This window comes from Onthophagus taurus, chromosome 10 (genome assembly GCF_036711975.1).
Source record: "Onthophagus taurus isolate NC chromosome 10, IU_Otau_3.0, whole genome shotgun sequence".
NCBI classification, from domain to species: Eukaryota; Metazoa; Arthropoda; class Insecta; order Coleoptera; family Scarabaeidae; genus Onthophagus; species Onthophagus taurus.
The window spans coordinates 7433838-7460137 of NC_091975.1; the positions used below are offsets into that span (position 1 = coordinate 7433838).

Genomic DNA, 26300 nt, shown 5'->3' on the forward strand with positions numbered 1-26300 from the left:
ATCGGCAAAAATAATTTTCTGCAGTGTTTAGACTTTTTCAAATAGTATCTAATCTTCTGCAAGCATTAAGTGGGCCTATGCATGAGATATGTAATTTTCTATCACCATTACTTAGACTTTTGCGAATAGTACCAAGTCATTTGAGCAGTAAGCAATATCTAATCTTCTGCTCTCAGTTTTTAGCTATGTCTTATCTGTGAGATATAAGACATGTACAGGGTGTCCAAATTTCGATGGGTTTGCAGGGTATCTCAGTTATTATGAAAGATAGAAAGTTGCGGCTTTCGCGAACCTGAGCTACTTTTTTGTGAAACTTACAATGGCGCAAACCAAATTTTCATAGCCGTCTTCGTTTTTGATATACAGGGAGTGTTTCAAAATTTACGATTTTCAGACACCTCCTATATCTCGGCTATCCGAAAACGTAAACACGGGTTCTAATAGATTTTTTCACGTAGAATCCAATGGTGCACGTAGAATTTTTCTAGTCATCACGGTTTGTGAGTTATAAAGAGTTAAGTGTTTTAGAAGTTGAGTATTCAGTATTTGGGTTGTGTTTATAACTCAAAAACCGTGATGACTAGAAAAATTCTACGTGCACCATTGGATTCCACGTGAAAAAATCTATTAGAACCCGTTTTTAGTTTTTTACTGCGTTTCCAGATAGCCGAGATACAGGAGGTGTCTGAAAATCGTAAATTTCAAACACTCCCTGTATATCAAAAACGAAGAGGGCTATGAAAATTTGGTTTGCGCCAGTGTAAGTTTCACAAAAAAGTAGCTCAGGTTCGCGAAAGCCGCAACTTTCTATCTTTCATAATAACTGAGATACCTTGCAAACCCATCGAAATTTGGACACCCTGTACATTTTCGCTCATATTATACATATTTTTCATCAAATAGTTTACTCTGCATCCTTATTTGGTATACACTAAGTCATTGCGTTCTCGAATATTTTAGCAATTTTTATAATTTCTTATTTATTATTTATTTTTTTCTAAAATTAGGTATTGTAATGGTAACAATATAACTTATATAACAACAAAGATGTAGAGAAACTTCAAAAGTACTTATTTATTCAGAGGACGAAAACGATGAAGTAAAATCATATACAATAATTCAAAGTCAGAACAAAACAGGGATAGTGGAAAATAGGAATAAATATAACTAGATGTAATTTTTAATATTTTTATTCTGTATGGACAAATTACAACAGTAATATTAAGGGATCGCATTCGAATTAATTTCGATCACGAAATTTCTTCTACTCATCTAAACTCTCTTTCATTCTCTTATTGACATACGCGCTCGTTTTTAATTTTTTTATACACACTCACGGTACAAAGACATAAATAAAAATCGAAAAAAAAAGAACAAATAATATTAATAATAATAATAATTAATAATCAGAATGTCGAATGAACGATATTTGAGCTATCTCGTTTTAATTAATTAATAATTAAAGTTGTTTTTTCGTACAACGTTTATACACAATATATTACAAGTTATTACATTGAATATCATCATCATGATCATCAGTACGGTATTACGATATATTTTTTATTATATATATTATATATATATATAGGGGGATGTGACACAAAATCGGTTCTTTTTTATTGAATAAAAACCACGCATCGTGCCAAAAAGATTTTTTTTGTCATAATTTTCGTATAACTAATTTTTTTTTGAATCATTTTTTCTTTACAAATACCATTTTACAATTACAAGTTTGAAAGATTTTTTTTTAAATAACTTTATTAAGGTGTTTATTTACAAAAATTATTTCTTTATTATATTAATATTTATTTCTTACATTTTTAATTTAATTAATCAGTAATAATAGTGGCTGTCGTGAAACTGTATAATTATTTTCATTAATAATCTAACTATTATTATATTTTTTCGCTTTCAATTATGTACAACACTATCTATTTATAGTATTTATAGTATTTATATACCAGGTATAATCTATATTTTTAATTTTAATTTTTCTTTTCGTTTAAATCACACTTTGTTCTCAGTATAATAGTCCATCTCTCTAAGTTTTATTTTTTTTTCGTTTTAATAACAATAAATTAAGAAACAAAAACATTTTTTTCGCAAAAAAATAAAAGTAACAAGTAGTAATCATTTAATAAGTAGAAAGTTTTAAAAACAGCGTTTTTCTTTTTAATTATTGCACTTCACGCTTTTATTATTACTTTTTAATCAAAATCAGTGCCCCTCAAAATAAAAAAAAACAGACAAAAATCACAGAACACTAAAAACTTATTGGTCTTTCTTCGTTTAATTTAACTTTTTAGTTTTTTGAAGCGTCCCATTAAAGAAATTTATTGAAAATATAATTTCTGGTCACTTTTGGTTTAATAATTGATTTAACTTTTTTCTTCGTAGTAATAAAACCTGTGGTAAGTCACAAAGTGGGTCGATTTTCTTCGAAATTTTCGATCCATCTTGTGTTATCACAGGCCGAAGACTGCGTGTTGATCCGATTGTGACCCTACGATGGTCCGCAGTCTCCGTTATAGGTGGCCCATGGCTAACTGTACGGACTTCCGCAAGCGTAGAGACCACGTTGCATGGGTCCCATACCTCCCATCCCCATGGCTTGATGGAAGGCGTAACCTTCATCTTGCAGTGATGCCAAATGGAAATCTGCAAAACCAATAGAAGTTTTATCAATAATTGTCAGCTTCTTTTTTAGCTGATTAGATGATTAATATTTGGGGGATGAGAGGTATGTTTTAATGATTAAAAGAAATTAACTTGGAAAAGTGAATATTATTCTAAATCTTAAATTCTTCCGTTTTGGCTTGTGGCCATTTGGGTATTAAGCAAGTCCCCGGCGTCGCGAAAAATAATATTAATAGGTACCATCTTGCTCCAAATCATTTACCTGGAGCGTCTGTATAACAAATCGCATTTACCCCGCGCCTGTCAAACAAAGAGGCGAGTACATAACGTGAGAAATGGACCAGGTCCTACCGGCACTTACTTAACAGATCGTTGGAAACGATCCCAACGTTACGTCTTTTTGGCAACCGACAAATTTTTGAATACAACAATACACTTTTCCAGAAGATTCTTTTTGCGCAAACATCTAAAACTATGATTCCTAAGAAGTAATTGATCCCTGTATAATTCCGAATTTGTATTTTGCAGGACTTAAAAGGAAAACAAAAAGTTAACAAAAAATATATATAAAATCAAAAAAAAAAGAAATAAATAAAAAAATAAATAAAATACCTATATTATATACACATCGCTATCATTTTAAATGTTCCACTCTAGTTAAGTGGCAAGATGAGCAAACTGGCTAGGATGCAAATCGAACTGATAGGGATGCCCGTACGGGGACATATGGTATGGAACGATATTCATACTGGCCATCTTATGTTCCTTCTTCCACTTCATCCTCCTGTTTTGGAACCAAATCTTTATCTGCCTCTCGGTAAGACACAGTGCGTGGGCTATTTCAATTCTTCGTCTTCTGGTCAAGTATCTATTGAAATGAAACTCTTTCTCCAATTCCAATGTTTGGTACCTGGTATATGATGTTCTTTGTCTCTTTGTCTCTCCATTTGCATTCACGGTACCTAAAAAATTAATCATGAATTAATTCAAAAATATTATACAAATAAAAATAATTTTTTAAAACATTAGATAAAATTTCAAATAATTCCTACAGCTTTATTTACAGATATTTAGAAACGATTTTTATCTCAGATTGAAGATAAAACTTCATATTTTTATAGTCCATGAAGGTATTAGTTAATTTTTATAAATTTAGTTAGAATGATTGATTTTAAAATTACAATAAATTAGCTTAAATTTTAATTAATTCCTACAGCTTTATTTACAGGAATTCAAAAACGAGCTATATCTCAAATTGAAGCTAAAACTTCATATTTTTATAGTCCATGGAGGTATTTTTATAAATTAAGTTGGAACGATTTTTCTTTAAATGCGATTACTTTCTCCTTGATTTCAAAATTACAATAAATTAGCTAAAATTTCAAATAATTCTTACAGCTTTATTTACAGGAATTCAGAAACGAGCTATATCTCAAATTGAAGCTAAAACTTCATATTTTTATAGTCCATGGAGGTATTTTTATAAATTAAGTTGGAATGATTTTTTTTAAATGCGATTATTTTTTCCTTGATTTAAAAATTACAATAAATTAGCTAAAATTTCAAATAATTCCTACAGCTTTATTCATAGGAATTCAGAAACAAACTGTATCTCAAATTAAACCTAAAACTTCTTGTTTTTATAGTCCAAGAAGGTTTTAGTTAATTTTTATAAATTTAGATAGAATGTTTTTTTTAAATGCGATTACTTTTTCCTTGATTTCAAAATTACAATAAATTAGCTAAAATTTCAAATAATTCCTACAGCTTTATTTACAGGAATTCAGAAACGAGCTATATTTCAAATTGAAGCTAAAACTTCATATTTTTATAGTCCATGAAGGTATTTTTATAAATTAAGCTGGAATGATTTTTTTTAAATAGGACTACTTTTTCGTTCATTTCAAAATTTCAATAAATTAGCTAAAATTTCAATTAATTCCTACAGCTTTATTTACAGGAATTCAGAAACGAGCTATATCTCAAATTGAAGCTAAAACTTCATATTTTTATAGTCCATAGAGGTATTTTTATAAATTAAGCTGGAACGATTTTTTTTTAAATGCGATTACTTTTCCCTTGATTTCAAAAGTTCAATAAATTAGCTTAAATTTTAATTAATTCCTACAGCTTTATTTACAGGAATTCAGAAATACACTATATCTCAAATTAAACCTAAAACTTCATGTTTTTGTAGCCCACGAAGGTATTAGTTAATTTTTATAAATTTAGATTGAATGATTTTTTTTAATGCGATTACTTTTTCCTTGATTTCAAAATTACAATAAATTAGCTAAAATTTCAAATAATTCCTACAGCTTTACTTATAAGAATTCAGAAACGAGTTATACCTCAAATTAAACCTAAAATTCATGTTTTTATAGTCCATGAAGATATTTTTATAAATTAAGCTGGAATAATTTTTTTAAATAGGACTACTTTTTCCTTCATTTCAAAATTTCAATAAATTAGCTAAAATTTCAATTAATTCTTACAGCTTTATTTACAGGAATTCAGAAACGAGCTATATCTCAAATTGAAGCTAAAACTTCATATTTTTATAGTCCATGGAGGTATTTTTATAAATTAAGTTAGAATGATTTTTTTTTAAATGCGATTACTTTTTCCTTGATTTCAAAATTACAATAAATTAGCTAAAATTTCAAATAATTCCTACAGCTTTATTTATAGGAATTCAGAAAGAAACTATATCTCAAATTAAACCTAAAACTTCATGTTTTTATAGTCCATGAAGGTATTAGTTAATTTTTATAAATTTAGTTAGAATGATTTTTTTAAATGCGATTACTTTTTCCTTGGTTTCAAAATTACAATAAATTAGCTAAAATATCAAATAATTCCTACAGCTTTATTTATAAGAATTCAGAAACGAGCTATATCTCAAATTAAAGCTAAAACGTCATGTTTTTATAGTCCATGAAGGTATTTTTATAAATTAAGCTGGAATGATTTTTTTAAATAGGACTACTTTTTCCTTCATTTCAAAATGTCAATAAATTAGCTAAAATTTCAATTAATTCTTACAGCTTTATTTACAGGAATTCAGAAACGAGCTATATCTCAAATTGAAGCTAAAACTTCATATTTTTATAGTCCATGGAGGAATTTTTATAAATTAAGTTGGAACGATTTTTTTTAAAATGCGATTACTTTTCCCTTGATTTCAAAAGTTCAATAAATTAGCTTAAATTTTAATTAATTCCTACAGCTTTATTTCCAGGAATTCAGAAATAAACTATATCTCAAATTAAACCTAAAACTTCATGTTTTTATAGCCCATGAAGGTATTAGTTAATTTTTATAAATTTAGATAGAATGATTCTTTTTAATGCGATTACTTTTTCCTTGATTTCAAAATTACAATAAATTAGCTAAAATTTCAAATAATTCCTACAGCTTTATTTACAAGAATTCAGAAACGAGCTATATCTCAAATTAAACCTAAAACGTCATGTTTTTATAGTTCATGAAGGTATTTTTATAAATTAAACTGAAATGATTTTTTTAAATAGGACTACTTTTTCCTTCATTTCAAAATTTCAATAAATTAGCTAAAATTTCAATTAATTCCTACAGCTTTATTTACAGGAATTCAGAAACGAGCTATATCTCAAATTGAAGCTAAAACTTCATATTTTTATAGTCCATGAGGTATTTTTATAATTTAAGTTGGAATGATTTTTTTTTAATGCGATTACTTTTCCCTTGATTTCAAAATTACAATAAATTAGCTAAAATTTCAAATAATTCCTACAGCTTTATTTATATGAATTCAGAAACGAGCTATATCTCAAATTAAAGCTAAAACTTCATGTTTTTATAGTCCATGAAGGTATTTTTATAAATTAAGCTGGAATGATTTTTTTTAAATAGGACTAATAAATTAGCTAAAATTTCAAATAATTCTTACAGCTTTATTTATAGGAATTCAGAAATGAATTATATCTCAAATTGAAGCTAAAACTTCATATTTTCATAATCCATTAATATATTTATAAACAAACTTGGAATGTTTTTTTTACGTCTCTATACTTATAGCATATTAATAGACCATTGTAAAGAATGTATTATTACCCATAGGGAAAAAAGTTAATGCGTATCAACCAAGAATATACAGTTAATTTAACAGTTAGAAAGATTTCCGTCGTGTTCTTCCTTGATCAAAAACGTCGTTCTCTAATCCCTATCTCACATTTCCTTGAAAAACACTTAACGAGACACCAAGTTTTGCGAAACTTAGTTTGAAAAATTTTTGCTGTCATTTATTTTTGCGATCTACTTTTACTAATCACCAGACATATCTACACGATTCTTAAGCGAGTATGAATAAATCTGCCGCCCACGTTTTCCAGTATCAAGATCTTTGCGGCATGTAGAAGAGAGAATAACAGAAAGCTCAGAGTGCCCCCAGGAAGAAGAGAGGCTCCTCGTAGTCGGCGCGCTCGCCACGGCTAATTTATGGGCCGCGTTCGGTATTTATACATCTGTTCTTAACGTAGCTATTTGTCATCCGCGCCAACAGGTGAAAATAAGAGAGTTAGCTGAGGAGCCCCCCGATTTGGGTCATATAGTCCGGGGGGGCACCCGCGGATCGCACTCTGCCGCCTTCTAATTGACAATGACTGCGAGCATGACTCCGAATCCTTTTCGGACCTCACCCATTAATCAGAAGCCAGTTTTCTTCAGAAGGCGACCCGTTGCGTAAGAGGAATTTCGTTTTCTTTGAAAATCCTATTCTTCCCATAAAGTATTTGTTTAAGTAATTGGTTAACAATGATTTCGGAAGCGTGACTGATTAAGTTTAAAATTGTGCAAAAGCTTATTAAACAGGATTTGTTACGCTTCAAGAAACATTTAAACCCCTATTTCTTCCTTTAGAAATAACAAACATTCCTTCTTATAAGGCAACTTTACTTTTTCCCTTCTTTTAACATCGTAACCATTTATTTACGTAATATGGATTATAGAACGTGGCATTTCCTTCGAACGATAAATAAAGCTAATAAACGACCCAGTACTTAGTAATGTTAATCATTTCTCTACTTCAGGTGTGCTAGATTGTATCGAAGATAACGAACTATGTTGGTTTTACTCATTTCGTTTAAATTAGTATGTAAATAATGCGTCTGAAGATGGTGGTTAAGGCCGAAATCGGTATATTTTAGCTAATATGAACGTGCGCGAATCTTTCGTAGTAGATGATAAATAATCTAGGGAACACCCACGCTCTATGTTTATTTTCAGTCTGTACTAGGTGCAAAACCCAATTATAAACGGCCGATTCGTGCGCAGACGTGCGGATACGACGATCTGGCGTCGCGACGCCGCGCACGTTCAAACGACGCTTCTGGGTGTAACTTAACGGTTGTGGTGGTCTTCCGAATGACGTTTCACCCAATAAATTAACTCCTTTGGATTTTATCCAAAACGAAACTTATTTTATAATTATTTTCAAATAAAATTTGAGTAATATACTTAAGTAGAAAAGAAAATGAAAAAATTTTTTAAGAATAAAAAAAGGATCAGCTTTTTTCTCTCTTCTGGCTACGAGCTCATGTTTAATCCGTATCGCGTAAGAATCCGGTGCCATAAATCTCGCGTTGACCTCGTAAATTACTAACAGTTGTAGTTAAATATTCCGGATTATAAATAACTGGGGCCCCGCGAGCTGCCCGGAGACGACGACGATGGAGACGACGTCGGGTCCGATAGCACCGGACTTAAAGTCTCTTGGAATTTAATAAAAAGCGTTTTCTAATACACCAGTATACCCGGAGTAGTCCGGGTGGTTCGAAAGATAGCCTCTTGCAGAAACGTAAAAATTAATCAGTTTCTAATTGTGCGACAGTTGATCGTAAATCGTGAACGGCGGCCGTAAGATTATTTTTCGTTTAGGAACGGAATCCGTGGTATTTTTTTCGACGGTCTTTGATATTTATTTATGGAGGCAACCGAAGCGTCCACGGTAAAAGTCCGGCACATCGTAAAGAATATACACGAGAGGTTAGGGAGAATTATTAGCCGACAAGAAACCTTTATCAGACACGAAGATCTACCCGTTTAAAGACTACTGGAAATATTTTTTATGGTTATCATAAGAATTTTTCTTTTTCTAATAAATTAACGAATAAAATTTAAATTGATGTTAAATGCAAATGAAACGAGAAAATTGCATGGAAGAATCTTATAAATCCAATCAAAAAAACATAGCTTTAAAATTTTAACACAATCACCATTCAAAATATTCATTTATATCAAGTTTCATTTCATTCTAATTTGTAATAAAACGATAACAAATTACCATGGGAAAAATTCTTTTCAAGTTCTTAGCTTTAAGTAAAGATGATCTCACAAATATTGATAAAACAATTTTACAGACGACAAATCGTACCTAAAAACATTACAAATAGCCTAAATGTTTACAAAACACTGACACCAATCAGTGATAAAATGGCACCAAACGACCGTTTGATAAAGTTATTTATGTCGATGAGCGAATTTATTATAATAACCCCATCTTTGCCCGCAATCAATTCCTATTGCAACACTCAATTCAACAACAAATTAAAATTTTTCATTTCCTTAAACAGAAAACATATAAACATAAAATATTCGCGATAATTTGATTTTTTATTTCTGACAAAATCCAAAATTAATCCCAAAACGATTGATTCGTAAATATTCAGTTAGAAAATTAAAAAATATGAAATATGAGCCCAAACTCGACATATCTAAGTCTTATAACACCCAAGATATCATTATTTTTATAAAATCAAAATGGCCGAAAACAAAACACCAAAAAGCGGTGCCATCTATACTTTAAAAAGTAAATTTTCTGATTGATATAGGGTGTAATACATCAAATTAGGTTGGAATTTTCTGATCTTTACGAAAATCTTATTTATTTTAATTTTTTATAAAATTCGAAATTGAAATTGGCTCCTAAATATTTCGGTAGAGTATTGAAAAAAATTAATCCAAACTCGACATATCTAAGTCTTATAACACCCAAGATATCATTGTTTTTAAAAATCAATATGGCCGAAAACAAAACACAAAAAAGCGGTGCCTTCTATACTTTTAAAAGTGAATTTTATGATTGATGTAGGGTGTAATACATCAAATTAGGTTAGAATTTTCAGATCTTTACGACAATTTTATTTATTTTAATTTTTTATAAAATTCGAAATTGAAATTGGCTCCTAAATATTTCGTTAGAGTATTAAAAAAAATTAAAAATGAGTCCAAACTCGACATATCTAAGTCTTATAACACCCAAGATATCATTGTTTTTAAAAATCAATATGGTCGAAAACAAAACACCAAAAAGCGGTGCCATCTATACTTTTAAAAGTGAGTTTTCTGATTGATATAGGGTGTAATACATCAAATTAGGTTGGAATTTTCTGATCTTTACGAAAATCTTATTTATTTTAATTTTTTATAAAATTCGAAATTGAAATTGGCTCCTAAATATTTCGTTAGAGTCTTAAAAAAAATGAAAAATGAGTCCAAACTCGATATATCTAAGTGTTATAACACCCAAGATATCATTGTTTTTAAAAATCAATGTGGTCGAAAACAAAACACCAAAAAGCGGTGCCTTCTAGAATTTCTTATCGTTGCAAAAATCTTATTTATTTTGATTTTTTTAAAAATTCGAAATGGATTCCAAAACAATTAGCTCCTAAATATTTCGTTAGAGTATTAAAAACAATGAAAAATGAGTCCAAACTCGACATATCTAAGTGTTATAACACCCAAGATATCATTGTTTTTAAAAATCAATATGGCCGAAAACAAAACACCAAAAAGCGGTGCCTTCTATACTTTTAAAAGTGAATTTTCTGATTGATATAGGGTGTAATACATCAAATTAGGTTAGAATTTTCTGATCTTTACGAAAATCTTATTTATTTTAATTTTTTATGAAATTCGAAATTGAAATTGGCTCCTAAATATTTCGTTAGAGTATTAAAAAAATGAATCCAAACTCGACATATCTAAGTCTTATAACACCCAAGATATCATTGTTTTTAAAAATCAATATGGCCGAAAACAAAACACCAAAAAGCGGTGCCTTCTATACTTTTAAAAGTAAATTTTATGATTGATATAGGGTGTAACACATCAAATTAGGTTAGAATTTTCTGATCTTTACGAAAATCTTATTTACTTTGATTTTTTAGAAAATTCGAAATGGATTCGAAAACAATTAGCTTCTAAATATTTCGTTAGAGTATTAAAAAAAAATGAAAAATGAGTCCAAACTCCACATATTTAAGTCTTATAACACCCAAGATATCATTGTTTTTAAAAATCAATATGGCCGAAAACAAAACACCAAAAAGCGGTGCCTTCTATACTTTTAAAAGTGAGTTTTATGATTGATATAGGGTGTAATACATCAAATTAGGTTAGAATTTTCTGATCTTTACGAAAATCTTATTTATTTTAATTTTTTATAAAATTCGAAATTGAAATTGGCTCCTAAATATTTCGTTAGAGTATTAAAAAAAATGAAAAATGAGTCCAAACTCGACATATCTAAGTGTTATAACACCCAAGATATCATTGTTTTTAAAAATCAATATGGCCGAAGACAAAACACCAAAAAGCGGTGCCTTCTATACTTTTAAAAGTGAATTTTATGATTGATATAGGGTGTAATACATCAAATTAGGTTAGAATTTTCTGATCTTTACGAAAATCTTAATTATTTTAATTTTTTAGAAAATTCGAAATGGATCCGAAAACAATTGGCTCCTAAATATTTTGTTAGAGTATTAAAAAAAATTAAAAATGAGTCCAAACTCGACATATCTAAGTCTTATAACACCCAAGATATCATTGTTTTTAAAAATCAATATGGCCGAAAACAAAACACCAAAAAGCGGTGCCATCTATACTTTTAAAAGTGAGTTTTCTGATTGATATAGGGTATAATACATCAAATTAGGTTAGAATTTTCTGATCTTTACTAAAATCTTAATTATTTTAATTTTTTAGAAAATTCAAAATGAATCCGAAAACAATTGGCTCCTAAATATTTCGTTAGAGTATTAAAAAAAATGAAAAATGAGTCCAAACTCGACATATCTAAGTCTTATAACACCCAATATATCATTATTTTTATAAAATCAAGATGGCCGAAAACAAAACACCAAAAAGCAGTGCCATCTATACTTTTAAAAGTGAATTTTATGATTGATATAGGGTGTAATACATCAAATTAGGTTAGAATTTTCTGATTTCTACGAAAATCTTATTTATTTTGATTTTTTAGAAAATTCTAAATGGATCCGAAAACAATTGGCTCCTAAACATTTCGTTAGAGTATTAAAAATATTAAAAATGAGTCCAAACTTGACATAACACCCAAGAAATCTTTATTTTTATAAAAAAATAGCCGAAAACAAAACACTAAAAAATTGCGCTATCTATACTTTTAGAAGTGATGTTATGATAGATATAGGATGTGATGCATCAAATTAGGTTAAAATTTTCTGGATTTTACGAAAATCGTAGTGTTTTTGATGAATTTATTTATATCGGTAATAAAAGTTTTTATAATTGAGTGTGATACATCAAATTGGATTATATTTTTTATTCTTTTTTATCTTTACTTTTATTTATTACATCACTATATATTTGTATTTATTACCAAATCAAAGTTTTGGCTCATTCCCAAAAAGGTTTTCATGTCTAAAAACATATTAATTCGCAATTTGCACGAGTTAATTACCGATCTTTCATCATAAAAGGCGACACGATTCTAATTTAACTCTGTTAATGCTAATTAAAACTTAAAGAGATTTAATTTTAGAAATGAACGAAATGTTCGAAGGAGACACTTTTGGTTTGTGCTCATCGCAGAGTTCTGAGGGCGGCCATAACATTTCTCGTCCGTCGTTTCGACGTTGTATCGTCGAACAAAATGCCAATCAGCGTCACGACGCCTGAGTGGAAACGGTCGGATGAGCGGAGACGCCGTCTCGTATGCGGATACTCTTCCATGGGAGTCTCCTCGAACGAGAGACGACCACAGAAGAACACGTGTCAAATAGAGTTAACGTGAAATGACGTGCCGCGTTCTTCGAGTAAAAGAAAAATAAAAGGAACAAAGAGATGAATAAAAATTCGGTTATTTTTCGATCGAAAACTATAACTAAAATTTTATTTCTTTTCGTCGTTCACTTTCACGGAGAGGTTTCGTGGAATTGTGAGGGGTGAATGTGCGCCGCGACGCCCGCCGTCGACGTCGGTCGGGGGCGCCCATCGGAAGGGAAATAGACGGACAGTTATAAATGGTTAGAAAAATTATCGTAACGTTTCTTGTCCGCCCGTCAATGTTTGTATAGAGGCCGACCGAGAGAAGGGAGTTTTTTTTTCTGTTTTGTTACAGTTCAGACTGCAAAAAGAACAGAAAAAAAAATCATTATTATCGCGAATTGTAATACCAATTAAAATACAAAATCGATCGGTACAACAATACGACACGAATAACAATGGTGTGAAATTAAGCGTACTTTTTATTAGACGCCTACGAAAAACTCTACCTTTATTTCTCAAAAATCTTTTTATTAAAGAAAAAATAAAATTAAAATTAGAATTGTGCAAACATATTGATTACGGCATAGTTCGTAGCTAATTATTTTAATTGCCCGATATAATTGATACAGTTTTGCCAACTACTTGTATCGAGTGCCTTATTTTTTTTGTAAAGATTAAAGATAAAGCCTTTAAGAAATTATCCGGTTGGTCATAATTACACAAAAAAAAACTCTGGCAATTAACCAATAAGCCGAATAGAAATCGAGATTGTTGCAAAATCGTCCCTTTTATATTATTCTGTTCTATAAATATAACCCGAGGTTAATTTATCGTCGTATTTATGATAAATTCAACGACGAAGTAATAATAATTAAACATTATAAGCCTGTTTATAAACTTCAACACTTTATCTTTTTTTTTAATTTTTTTTTTCTGTTTATAGCGCTAATTAGACCATTAATAATTAATATATATATTATTAATATACAGGGTGAGTTTTTAGTAGCCCAGCGGACGATAATTGCTAAACCGTTTGAGAAGGAAAAAAATGTTTCATACAAAAGTTGTTTGACTCACCATTTTTTATTACGTACAATTATTTCTACTTATTCATGGTGTTCCATTTAGGCGTAACGGAGAGTATGTAGATTTTGTTAAATGGAACACTCTATATATTTTATTATTATGAATAGAATTAAATTTGTTTATACAACCGTATATGTTACCAACTCATAGCGTTCATAGTTCCTGAGATATTCAGTTGTATTTCCAAAATGTGTCCATTGCAGGATCTTTTTAAAAACTACTTTTACACTATACAGCGTGTTTATAAAGCTTAGTTACTTTTGATGTTTTTCAAATGGCTTTTTCTTAAGTTTTTTAAATGGAACATCCTGTATATTCGGTGCTAATTGATTTGCTCATCAAGTGCCTTTTAATTAATGATAAGTATGTCATTAATATGCATGGTACATTGTATGGTACAGGGTGCTCCATTTAGGGGCTACTAATAACTCACCCTGTATATATAAAATTTATTTAATTAAATTTTTTTTGTAAATTTTATACGAAATTTTATATGTACTGAGTCCAAGTCATAATTCACACCGGTTTGTCACCCGGACGCTCACCAAGTTCCTTGTAAACCCGCCATACGGAATTAATCCTCAGAACAAGATCCAAGAGGCCCCCCAAAAGGCGCCGACCATGTCGAAAACGTAACGTTTTTGATAAACTACCCTAACCCCGTTATCTTACATGCACTTAAAAAGACATTAAAATAAAAAAAAATCTTTCTAATAAAAATAAAAAAACAAAAAATTAGGTAAATTGGACAGTTTTATTGATTTAAACCGATTTAGTTAAAAAAAAGAAAAGAAATGATTATAAATGACGAAAGTGGAAAGATTTAACGTTGAAAATTTAAAAATATATTTTAACAAATTCTTCACCAATTTTCAGCGGCAAGAAATTAGTATGTTCTGACGTTCGCGGTAAACATAAACATTCCGGAGGCGAGCGTTTTCTCTTTGGAGCGCCCCCGTGAAAGATGGAGGCGCATCGATTTACGTTGAAGTAGACTTATTAATCCAACCGGAAAATGATAGATTTATGGACACTAGAACCACAAATAGTCCAAAAGCCGATCATTAGCATCTTATCGATCTTGCGCCTGGTCGTAAATCGCCACCGTGCCAAACAAATGCTTCTTTGGAGCCATCAGATCAAAGAGTTAAGGCGACGGGGATCATAAACGGAACTGGAAACGGCCGCAATTAAGGTTTTTCTCGCGATGATTTTTTACACAAATTAAGCTGTTCAACTAACGAAGACAAATTGTTCAATTTACTTATATTATACGGTGAGGTTTCTTACTGTATAGGTGGGAAAAACTTGAAAGTTGTTTAAATTAATACGATAAACTATGAATAAAAATTATTTGTGAAAAAATAACATCTAACTAAATTAAAATTTGAAACTAAAGAAATTATCTTTATTGTAAATTAAAGCTTAAAGCTTCTAGTTTACGAGAACATCTTTGGATCTATTTCATACCTTCTCATTTGGTTAGAAAAAAATTAAATCGAAAAATGATGTTCTTAAATATACATTAAAATTTATTGAAATATCATGATTTTAAAAAAATTTGGAAGCTCTATTTACAATAGTAAAGAAATGAACCTTAATACAAGTTGAAGCTCAAAGTTTCTAGATTGCGAGAACATCTTTGTATCTATTTCATACCATCTCATTCTGTCAGAAAAAAAATAAATCGGAAAATGATATTTTGAAATATATATTAATATGTATTGAAACAGCATGATTTTCAAAAAGTCGTGAAAGCTCTATTTACATCGTTAAAGAAATGAACCTTAATACAAATTAAAGCTTAAAGCTTCTAGTTTACGAGAACATCTTTGGATTTATTTCATACCTTACCATTATTTCAGAAAAAAATTAAATCGAAAAATTATATAATATATTAAAATTTATTGAAATAGCATGATTTTCAAAAAATTTTGGAAACTCTATTGACAACAGTAAAGAAATGAACCTTAATACAAATTAAAGCTTAAAGCTTCTAGTTTACGAGAAGATCTTCCGATTTATTTCATACCTTCTCATTATTTCAGAAAAAAATTAAATCGAAAAATAATGTTCTTAAATATATATTAAAATTTATTGAAATAACATGATTTTCAAAAAGTCGTGGAAGCTCTATTTGCAACACTAAAGAAATGAACCTTAATACAAATTAAAGCTTCGAGTTTACGAGAACATCTTTGGATCTATTTCATACCTTACCATTCTGTCAGAAAAAAGTTAAATCGGAAAATGATGTTCTTAAATATACACTAAAATTTATTGAAATATCATGATTTTCAAAAAATCGTGGAAGCTCTATTTGCAACACTAAAGAAATGAACCTTAATACAAATTAAAGCTTCGAGTTTACGAGAACATCTTTGGATCTATTTCATACCTTACCATTCTGTCAGAAAAAAGTTAAATCGGAAAATGATGTTCTTAAATATACACTAAAATTTATTGAAATATCATGATTTTCAAAAAATCGTGGAAGCTCTATTTGCAACATTAAAGAAATGAACCTTAATACAAATTAAAGCTTAAAGCTTCTAGTTTACGAGAAGATCTTCCGATCTATTTCATACCTACTCATTATTTCAGAAAAAAATTAAATCGAAAAATTATATAATATATTAAAATTTATTGAAATAGCATGATTTTCAAAAAAATCTTGGAAGCTCTATTGACAAGAGTAAAGAAATGAACCTTAATACAAATTAAAGCTTAAATCTTCTAGTTTAAGAAGACACCATTGAAAGTTTTGATATTTTCTTATTTTGGCAAAAGAATAAATCAAAACTAAAGATGATGTTAGTAAACTCATTTTGATTTTTACGAAAACATCACAATTTTCAAAAAATCATGTAAGCTTTATTTATGGCATTAAAGAAATGATTCTTAGTGAAAATTAAAGCTTCAACTTTCTAGTTTAAGAAAATATCTCTGTATTTATTTAATACTTTTTAATCTTTCAGAAAAAAATTAATTTCAAACATGACATTTTTAAACAATTATTATCTTTTACTAAAACACGATTTTCAAAAAATCGTAGAAGCTATATTTACAACAGTAAAGAAATGAACTTCAATACAAATTAAAGCTTAAAGCTTCTAGTTTAAGAAGACACCATTGAAAGTTTTGATATTTTCTTATTTTGGCAAAAAATAAATTAAAACTAAAGATGATGTTAGTAAACTCATTTTGATTTTTACGAAAACATCACAATTTTCAAAAAATCGTGTAAGCTTTATTTATGGCACTAAAGAAATGATCCTTAGTAAAAATTAAGGCTTGAAGCTTCCAGTTTAAGAAAACATCACTGTATTTATTTGATACTTTTCTAATCTTTCAGAAAAAAATTAAATTCAAAGATGACATTTTTAAACAATTATTATCTTTTACTAAAACATCACGATTTTCAAAAAATCGTAGAAGCTATATTTACAACAGGAAAGAAATGAACCTCAATACAAATTAAAGCTTAAAGCTTCTAGTTTAAGAAGACACCATTGAAAGTTTTGATATTTTCTTATTTTGGCAAAAAATAAATTAAAACTAAAGATGATGTTAGTAAACTCATTTTGATTTTTACGAAAACATCACAATTTTCAAAAAATCGTGTAAGCTTTATTTATGGCACTAAAGAAATGATCCTTAGTAAAAATTAAGGCTTGAAGCTTCCAGTTTAAGAAAACATCACTGTATTTATTTGATACTTTTCTAATCTTTCAGAAAAAAATTAAATTCAAAGATGACATTTTTAAACAATTATTATCTTTTACTAAAACATCACGATTTTCAAAAAATCGTAGAAGCTATATTTACAACAGGAAAGAAATGAACCTCAATACAAATTAAAGCTTAAAGCTTCTAGTTTAAGAAGACACCATTGAAAGTTTTGATATTTTCTTATTTTGGCAAAAAATAAATTAAAACTAAAGATGATGTTAGTAAACTCATTTTGATTTTTACGAAAACATCACAATTTTCAAAAAATCGTGTAAGCTTTATTTATGGCACTAAAGAAATGATCCTTAGTAAAAATTAAGGCTTGAAGCTTCCAGTTTAAGAAAACATCATTGTATTTATTTGATACTTTTCTAATCTTTCAGAAAAAAATTAAATTCAAACATGACATTTTTAAACAATTATTATCTTTTACTCAAACATCACGATTTTCAAAAAATCGTAAAAGCTATATTTACAACAGTAAAGAAATGAACCTCAATACAAATTAAAGCTTAAAGCTTCTAGTTTAAGAAGACACCATTGAAAGTTTTGATATTTTCTTATTTTGACAAAAAAATTAATCAAAACTAAAGATGATATTAGTAAACTCATTTTGATTTTTACGAAAACATCACAATTTTCAAAAAATCATGTAAGCTTTATTTATGGCATTAAAGAAATGATTCTTAGTGAAAATTAAAGCTTCAACTTTCTAGTTTAAGAAAATATCTCTGTATTTATTTAATACTTTTTAATCTTTCAGAAAAAAATTAATTTCAAACATGACATTTTTAAACAATTATTATCTTTTACTAAAACATCACGATTTTCAAAAAATCGTAAAAGCTATATTTACAACAGTAAAGAAGTGAACCTCAATACAAATTAAAGCTTAAAGCTTCTAGTTTAAGAAGACACCATTGAAAGTTTTGATATTTTCTTATTTTGGCAAAAAAATAAATCAAAACTAAAGATGATGTTAGTAAGCTCATTTTGATTTTTACGAAAACATCGTAATTTTCAAAAAATCGTGTAAGCTTTATTTATGGCATTAAAGAAATGATTCTTAGTGAAAATTAAAGCTTCAACTTTCTAGTTTAAAAAAATATCTCTGTATTTATTTAATACTTTTTAATCTTTCAGAAAAAAATTAAATTCAAAGATGACATTTTTAAACAATTATTATCTTTTACTCAAACATCACGATTTTCAAAAAATCGTAAAAGCTATATTTACAACAGTAAAGAAATGAACCTCAATTCAAATTAAAGCTTAAATCTTCAAGTTTAAGAAGACACCATTGAAAGTTTTGATATATTCTTATTTTGGCAAAAGAATAAATCAAAACTAAAGATGATGTTAGTAAACTCATTTTGATTTTTACGAAAACATGGTAATTTTCAAAAAATCGTGTAAGCTTTATTTATGGCACTAAAGAAATGATTCTTAGTGAAAATTAAGGCTTGAACTTTCTAGTTTAAGAAAATATCTCTGTATTTATTTAATACTTTTTAATCTTTCAGAAAAAAATTAAATTCAAAGATGACATTTTTAAACAATTATTATCTTTTACTCAAACATTACGATTTTCAAAAAATCGTAGAAGCTATATTTACAACACTAAAGAAATGAACCTCAATACAAATTAAAGCTTAAAGCTTCTAGTTTAAGAAGACACCATTGAAAGTTTTGATATTTTCTTATTTTGGCAAAAAAATTAATCAAAACTAAAGATGATATTAGTAAACTCATTTTGATTTTTACAAAAAACATCATAATTTTCAAAAAATTGTGTAAGCTTTATTTATGGCACTAAAGAAATGATTCTTAGTGAAAATTAAAGCTTCAACTTTCTAGTTTAAAAAAATATCTCTGTATTTATTTAATACTTTTTAATCTTTCAGAAAAAAATTAAATTCAAACATAACATTTTTAAACAATTATTATCTTTTACTAAAACATCACGATTTTCAAAAAATCGTAGAAGCTATATTTACAACAATAAAGAAATGAACCTCAATACAAATTAAAGCTTAAATCTTCTAGTTTAAGAAGACACCATTGAAACTTTTGATACTTCGTTATTTTGGCAAAAAATAAATTAAAACTAAAGATGATGTTAGTAAACTCATTTTGATTTTTACAAAAACATCTCAATTTTCAAAAAATCGTGTAAGCTTTATTTATGGTACGAAAGAAATGATCTTTAGTAAAAATTAAAGCTTGAACTTTCTAGTTTAAGAAAACATTTCTGTATTTCTGTAAAGAAATGAACATTAATACAAATTAAAGCTTAAATCGTCTAGTTTAAGAAGAATTTTTGAAAGATTTTGGAAGTTAAATTGAAATCACGATAAGAATTCTTTGTTTACCTTCGATAATATTTTTAATTCAAATGATTTGTGAAGGGTGTAGAATCGACCCTCAAATTTAAATTCAAGGGTAACTTAGGGGTGGATTAATAGCTATATGGCAATACCCTACTTGTAAATTTCCAAATCTGTTTTGATTTAATCGACTTAACGTGAGCTTAAAAATATATTTTCGGCAATAAACTCACACTAATAATAATATTTAGAAGCAATTACCATCATTACACGAACGTTTATTACTTTATATTCAATTATATCCAATTACATTGCGGATAAAGTATTAAAACTAATAACAGTCCGCATTGGGTTGTAGTTATGTAGGTACAAATAACAGGTCATTATGATCAAATTTTGCAATTACAAAGTTTGCCCTTGTTTAAATCGTAAATTATTGTCGGGTAATTGATGGAATTACTTCGATGGTAATTAACCGAGACGAGAAAATCGCTTCCGATGACAGCGCGATCATTAGAAAAGATCGTTCGGAATTAATTTCAGTCTTATACCGCTAAAAACATTATTAATACACCCGTTTCCCACGTAATATAATAAATATTAATTAGTAAAACAAGTTTGGCAGGCTTCGGCCGTAATGATTGATCGTTAAAACCGTACGCAAAGTCAATCGATGTGCGCCTTTCGTGCAACCGGGCAATAAAACTTTACCATGAGTATAAAGCCGCGTCATCGTTCGCGTTGTTAAGTTGTCAGAACTGACATAACAAGCACCCCGTTAGGAAATCGTCGAAAAGTTGCCGATTTCCTCGCCCAAGTTTCCGTTTTAAATTCAATTATTTTCTGGAGTTGTAAAATGTGATAACATCTTCCTAGTATAAAGTGGTTTAGTTTCAAGAATACCCATTCTATTTACGATTACCTTTCTAAATAAAAAAAAAATTATTTCAATTTTAAATTTAAATTACGGATGATTTATTGTTTATGTAAATTACTTAATGATTTGTTAGATCAGTGGGCACGTTTTTGTGCTATTTCTGTGTAAAGTATTATGTAATTGAATAATTATCTGTCATTATTAAATTAGTATTAAATTTTTATGGAATTATTTTTATTAATTCTATCGACCTTTTTAACCATTATTGAGATATTTTTAATCGATTAGAATCATTTTTATGCACACCAATACATCATTTCTATTGGTATTAATTTTCGAAAATCAACAAAATTTTGATGTTTAATCGATTTAGAGCTTATAAATAAAAAATGGTAATAATTGGGTTCAATCTTTTTATGGATCTAGTCTTTATGGTCCAATAGTAAGGTTTTATGTATAAAAAGTTTTTCCCCATCGCTTTTATTTTATGAGTTATGATTGAGTTAATTTTCGAAAATCAACAATTTTGATGTTTAATCGATTTAGAGCTTATAAATAAAAAATGGTAATAATTGGGTTCAATCTTGTTATGGATCTAGTCTTTATCGTCCATCAGTAAGGTTTTATGTATAAAAAGTTTCTCTTCATCGCTTTTAGTTTTTGAGTTATGATTGAGTTAATTTTCGAAAATCAACAATTTTGATGTTTAATCGATTTAGAGCTTATAAATAAAAAATGGTAATAATTGGGTTCAATCTTGTTATGGATCTAGTCTTTATCGTCCATCAGTAAGGTTTTATGTATAAAAAGTTTCTCTTCATCGCTTTTAGTTTTTGAGTTATGATTGAGTTAATTTTCGAAAATCAACAATTTTGATGTTTAATCGATTTAGAGCTTATAAATAAAAAATGGTAATAATTGGGTTCAATCTTTTTATGGATCTAGTCTTTATGGTCCAATACTAAGGTCTTATGTATAAAAAGTATTTCCCCATCGCTTTTAGTTTTTGAGTTATGATTGAGTTAATTTTCGAAAATCAACAATTTTGATGTTTAATCGATTTAGAGCTTATAAATAAAAAATGGTGATAATTGGGTTCAATCTTGTTATGGATCTAGTCTTTACGGTCCAATACTAAGGTTTTATGTACAAAAAATTTTTCTCCATATCTTTTATTTTATGAGTTATGATTGAGTTAATTTTCGAAAATCAACTATTTTGATGTTTAATCGATTTAGAGCTTATAAATAAAAAATAGTAATAATTGGGTTCAATTTTTTTATGGATCTAGTCTTTATGGTCCAATACTAAGGTTTTATGTATAAAAAGTTTTTCTCCATCGCTTTTATTTTATGAGTTATGATTAAGTTAATTTTCGAAAATCAACAATTTTGATGTTTAATCGATTTAGAGCTTATAAATAAAAAATGGTAGTAATTGGGTTCAATTTTTTTATGGATCTAGTCTTTATGGTCCAATACTAAGGTTTTATATATAAAAAGTTTTTCTCCATCGCTTTTAGTTTTTGAGTTATGATTGAGTTAATTTTCGAAAATCAACAATTTTGATGTTTAATCGATTTAGAGTTTATAAATAAAAAATGGTAATAATTGGGTTCAATCTTTTTATGGATCTAGTCTTTATCGCCCAATACTAAGGTTTTATGTATAAAAAGTTTTTCTCCATCGCTTTTAGTTTTTGAGTTATGATTGACTTAATTTTCGAAAATCAAGAATTTTGATGTTTAATCGATTTAGAGCTTATAAATAAAAAATAGTAATAATTGAGTTCAATTTTGTTATGGATCTAGTCTTTATCGCCCATCAGTAAGGTTTTATGTATAAAAAGTTTTTCTCCATCGCTTTTATGTTATGAGTTATGATTGAGTTAATTTTCGAAAATCAACAATTTTGATGTTTAATCGATTTAGAGCTTATAAATAAAAAATGGTAGTAATTGGCTTCAATCTTTTTATGGATCTAGTCTTTATGGTCCAATACTAAGGTTTTATGTATAAAAAGTTTGTCTCCAACGCTTTTATTTTATGAGTTATGATTGAGTTAATTTTCGAAAATCAACAATTTTGATGTTTAATCGATTTAGAGCTTATAAATAAAAAATGGTAATAACTGGGTTCAATCTTTTTATGGATTTAGTCTTTATGGCCCATTACTAAGGTTTTATGTATAAAAAATATTTCCCCATCGCTTTTATTTTATGAGTTATAATTGAGTTAATTTTCGAAAATCAACAATTTTGATGATTAATCGATCTAGAGCTTATAAATAAAAAATGGTAATAATTGGGTTCAATCTTTTTATGGATCTAGTCTTTATGGTCCACTACTAAGGTTTTATGTATAAAAAATATTTCCCCATCGCCTTTATTTTATGAGTTATGCTTGAGTTAATTTTCGAAAATCAACAATTTTGATGTTTAATCGATTTAGAGCTTATAAATAAAAAATGGTAATAATTGGGTTCAATCTTGTTATGGATTTAGTATTTATGGTCCAATACTAAGGTTTCATGTATAAAAAATATTTCCCCATCGCTTTTATTTTATGAGTTATGATTGAGTTAATTTTCGAAAATCAACAATTTTGATGATTAATCGATTTAGAGCTTATAAATAAAAAATGGTAATAATTGGGTTCAATCTTTTTATGGATCTAGTCTTTATGGTTCAATACTAAGGTTTTATGTATAAAAAATATTTCCCCATCGTTTTTATTTTATGAGTTATGATTGAGTTAATTTTCGAAAATCAACAATTTTGATGTTTAATCGATTTAGAGCTTATAAATAAAAAATGGTAATAATTGAGTTCAATCTTTTTATGGATCTAGTCTTTATGGTCCAATACTAAGGTTTTATGTATAAAAAGTTTTTCTCCTTCGCTTTTATTTTATGAATTATGATTGAGTTAATTTTCGAAAATCAATAATTTTGATATTTGATTTAGAGCTTATAAATAAAAAATGGTAATAATTGGGTTCAATCTTTTTATGGATCTAGTCTTTATCGCCCATCAGTAAGGTTTTATGTATAAAAAGTTTTTCTCCATCGCTTTTAGTTTTTGAGTTATGATTGAGTTAATTTTCGAAAATCAACAATTTTGATGTTTAATCGATTTAGAGCTTATAAATAAAAAATGGTAATAATTGGGTTTAATCTTATTATGGATCTAGTCTTTATCGCCCATTACTAAGCTTTTATGTATAAAAAGTTTTTCCCCATCGGTTTTATTTTATGAGTTATGATTGAGTTAATTTTCGAAAATCAACAATTTTGATGTTTAATCGATTTAGAGCTTATAAATAAAAAATGGTAATAATTGGGTTCAATCTTGTTATGGATTTAGTATTTATGGTCCAATACTAAGGTTTTATGTATAAAAAGTTTTTCTCCATCGCTTTTATTTCATGAGTTATGATTGAGTTAATTTTCGAAAATCAACAATTTTGATGTTTAATCGATTTAGAGCTTATAAATAAAAAATGGTAATAATTGGGTTCAATCTTTTTATGGATCTAGTCTTTATGGTCCAATACTAAGGTTTTATGTATAAAAAATATTTCCCCATCGCTTTTATTTCATGAGTTATGATTGAGTTAATTTTCGAAAATCAACAATTTTGATGTTTAATCGATTTAGAGCTTATAAATAAAAAATGGTAATAATTGGGTTCAATCTTGTTATGGATCTAGTCTTGATCGCCCATCTGTAAGGTTTTATGTATAAAAAGTTTTTCTTCATCGCTTTTAGTTTTTGAGTTATGATTGAGTTAATTTTCGAAAATCAACAATTTTGATGTTTAATCGATTTAGAGCTTATAAATAAAAAATGATAATAATTGGGTTCAATCTTGTTATGGATCTAGTTTTTATGGTCCAATACTAAGGTTTTATGTATAAAAAATATTTCCCCATCGCTTTTATTTTATGAGTTATGATTGAGTTAACTTTCGAAAATCAACAATTTTGATGTTTAATCGATTTAGAGCTTATAAATAAAAAATGGTAATAATTGGGTTCAATCTTGTTATGGATTTAGTATTTATGGTCCAATACTAAGGTTTTATGTATAAAAAGTTTTTCTCCATCGCTTTTATTTCATGAGTTATGATTGAGTTAATTTTCGAAAATCAACAATTTTGATGTTTAATCGATTTAGAGCTTATAAATAAAAAATGGTAATAATTGGGTTCAATCTTGTTATGGATTTAGTATTTATGGTCCAATACTAAGGTTTTATGTATAAAAAGTTTTTCTGCATCGCTTTTATTTTATGAGTTATGATTGAGTTAATTTTCGAAAATCAACAATTTTGATGTTTAATCGATTTAGAGCTTATAAATAAAAAATGGTAATAATTGGGTTCAATCTTGTTATGGATCTAGTCTTTATGGTCCAATACTAAGGTTTTATGTATAAAAAATATTTCCCCATCGCTTTTATTTTATGAGTTATGATTGAGTTAATTTTCGAAAATCAACAATTTTGACGTTTAATCGATTTAGAGCAGCATTTTTGATCAAAATATATAAATGTATAGCCAAGATCTACCAAAGGGTTTAAAGTAACCTTCCTTTTTTTTGCTCTGACTCCCAGATACAGATATTTCAGATTCATCAAAACTGCTTTGCGATCGACGTTATGGACACCACTGCTATGTAACGTACCTAATTAAATAAAGCAAAAGAAAAATTGTTATCCACTCTACACGCGAGTAATCTTCGAACGATGTGGTAATAAATTCGCGATTTTCGACCGTGTGACCACCGCAAATCCGCTTTCAGACGCTAACCGATTTCTTTAAACGGTAATTTATGCCCGTATTACGAAACAATAAATTATAAACGGTCAGTTTCTGGATACCTACTACCACCTTTACGTATATTATAAAAGCTTGTTGCACTTGTGCTGTTGTGAAACTTGCCCGATTCGGCAACGGAGCGGCGGTCCCGCTTTTGCCAGTAGTATAAAAATATGATTTATCGAGTGCTAATGGTCCGAGGCCTTTCACGGACCTTCTTACCGAAATACCAACGTATTTTCTACGCATTTACGTTCCGCAAATATATCGATCATCATTAACATTAAAGAAAATTGTAATTTTCTTAGATTTTATAAGAATACTTTGACGTATCAATTTTGAAAGTTGTTGATTAATTCATTAATCTGATGATAATTAATCAATTGAGGTTGATAATAACAAATGAGATTATAACGAGTTTGGGTTTTTTTTTCTTGTTAGAACTGGGGTAGAATCTGTCAGTTTTCGTAACATTTCCAGGTTTAATTGTAGCAGAACCAGAAAAGAGAGAGACGTGCGGAACAATAATTTAAGAACGTCGTTGCCTGATTTACCGACAGGCGACCCACGGGTCGTTCGTTCGGACGCTTATCATCAATCACCTTGCCTCGACGAACTTGAAACAATGCACACGTATATATAGTATATATACAGTATACGAACGAAGCAGCGGGAAATACGAAACGACTAACGAGCAGAATACAGCCCGCCGTCCGTGGAAGGGTATTTTTATTCAATTACCAAAGGCGA

The 26300-nt window shown here is 28.4% G+C and overlaps 1 protein-coding gene across 3 annotated transcripts in view; it reads right to left on the reverse strand.

The window, feature by feature from the left end:
• Positions 1 to 1174: 1174 nt before the first annotated feature.
• LOC111419103 (Sex combs reduced) overlaps positions 1175 to 26300 on the reverse strand; it is a 40061-nt gene continuing 14935 nt past the window's right edge. The window contains exons 2-3 of one of the 3 annotated variants that reach the window (XM_023051860.2): positions 3387 to 3599; positions 1175 to 2658 (exon numbers count right to left, since the gene is read on the reverse strand). In XM_023051860.2, the coding sequence (XP_022907628.1) occupies positions 2543 to 2658; positions 3387 to 3599 (329 nt within the window). In that variant the 3' untranslated portion in view covers positions 1175 to 2542. The other 2 variants (XM_023051861.2, XM_023051863.2) reach the window with 2 other exon arrangements.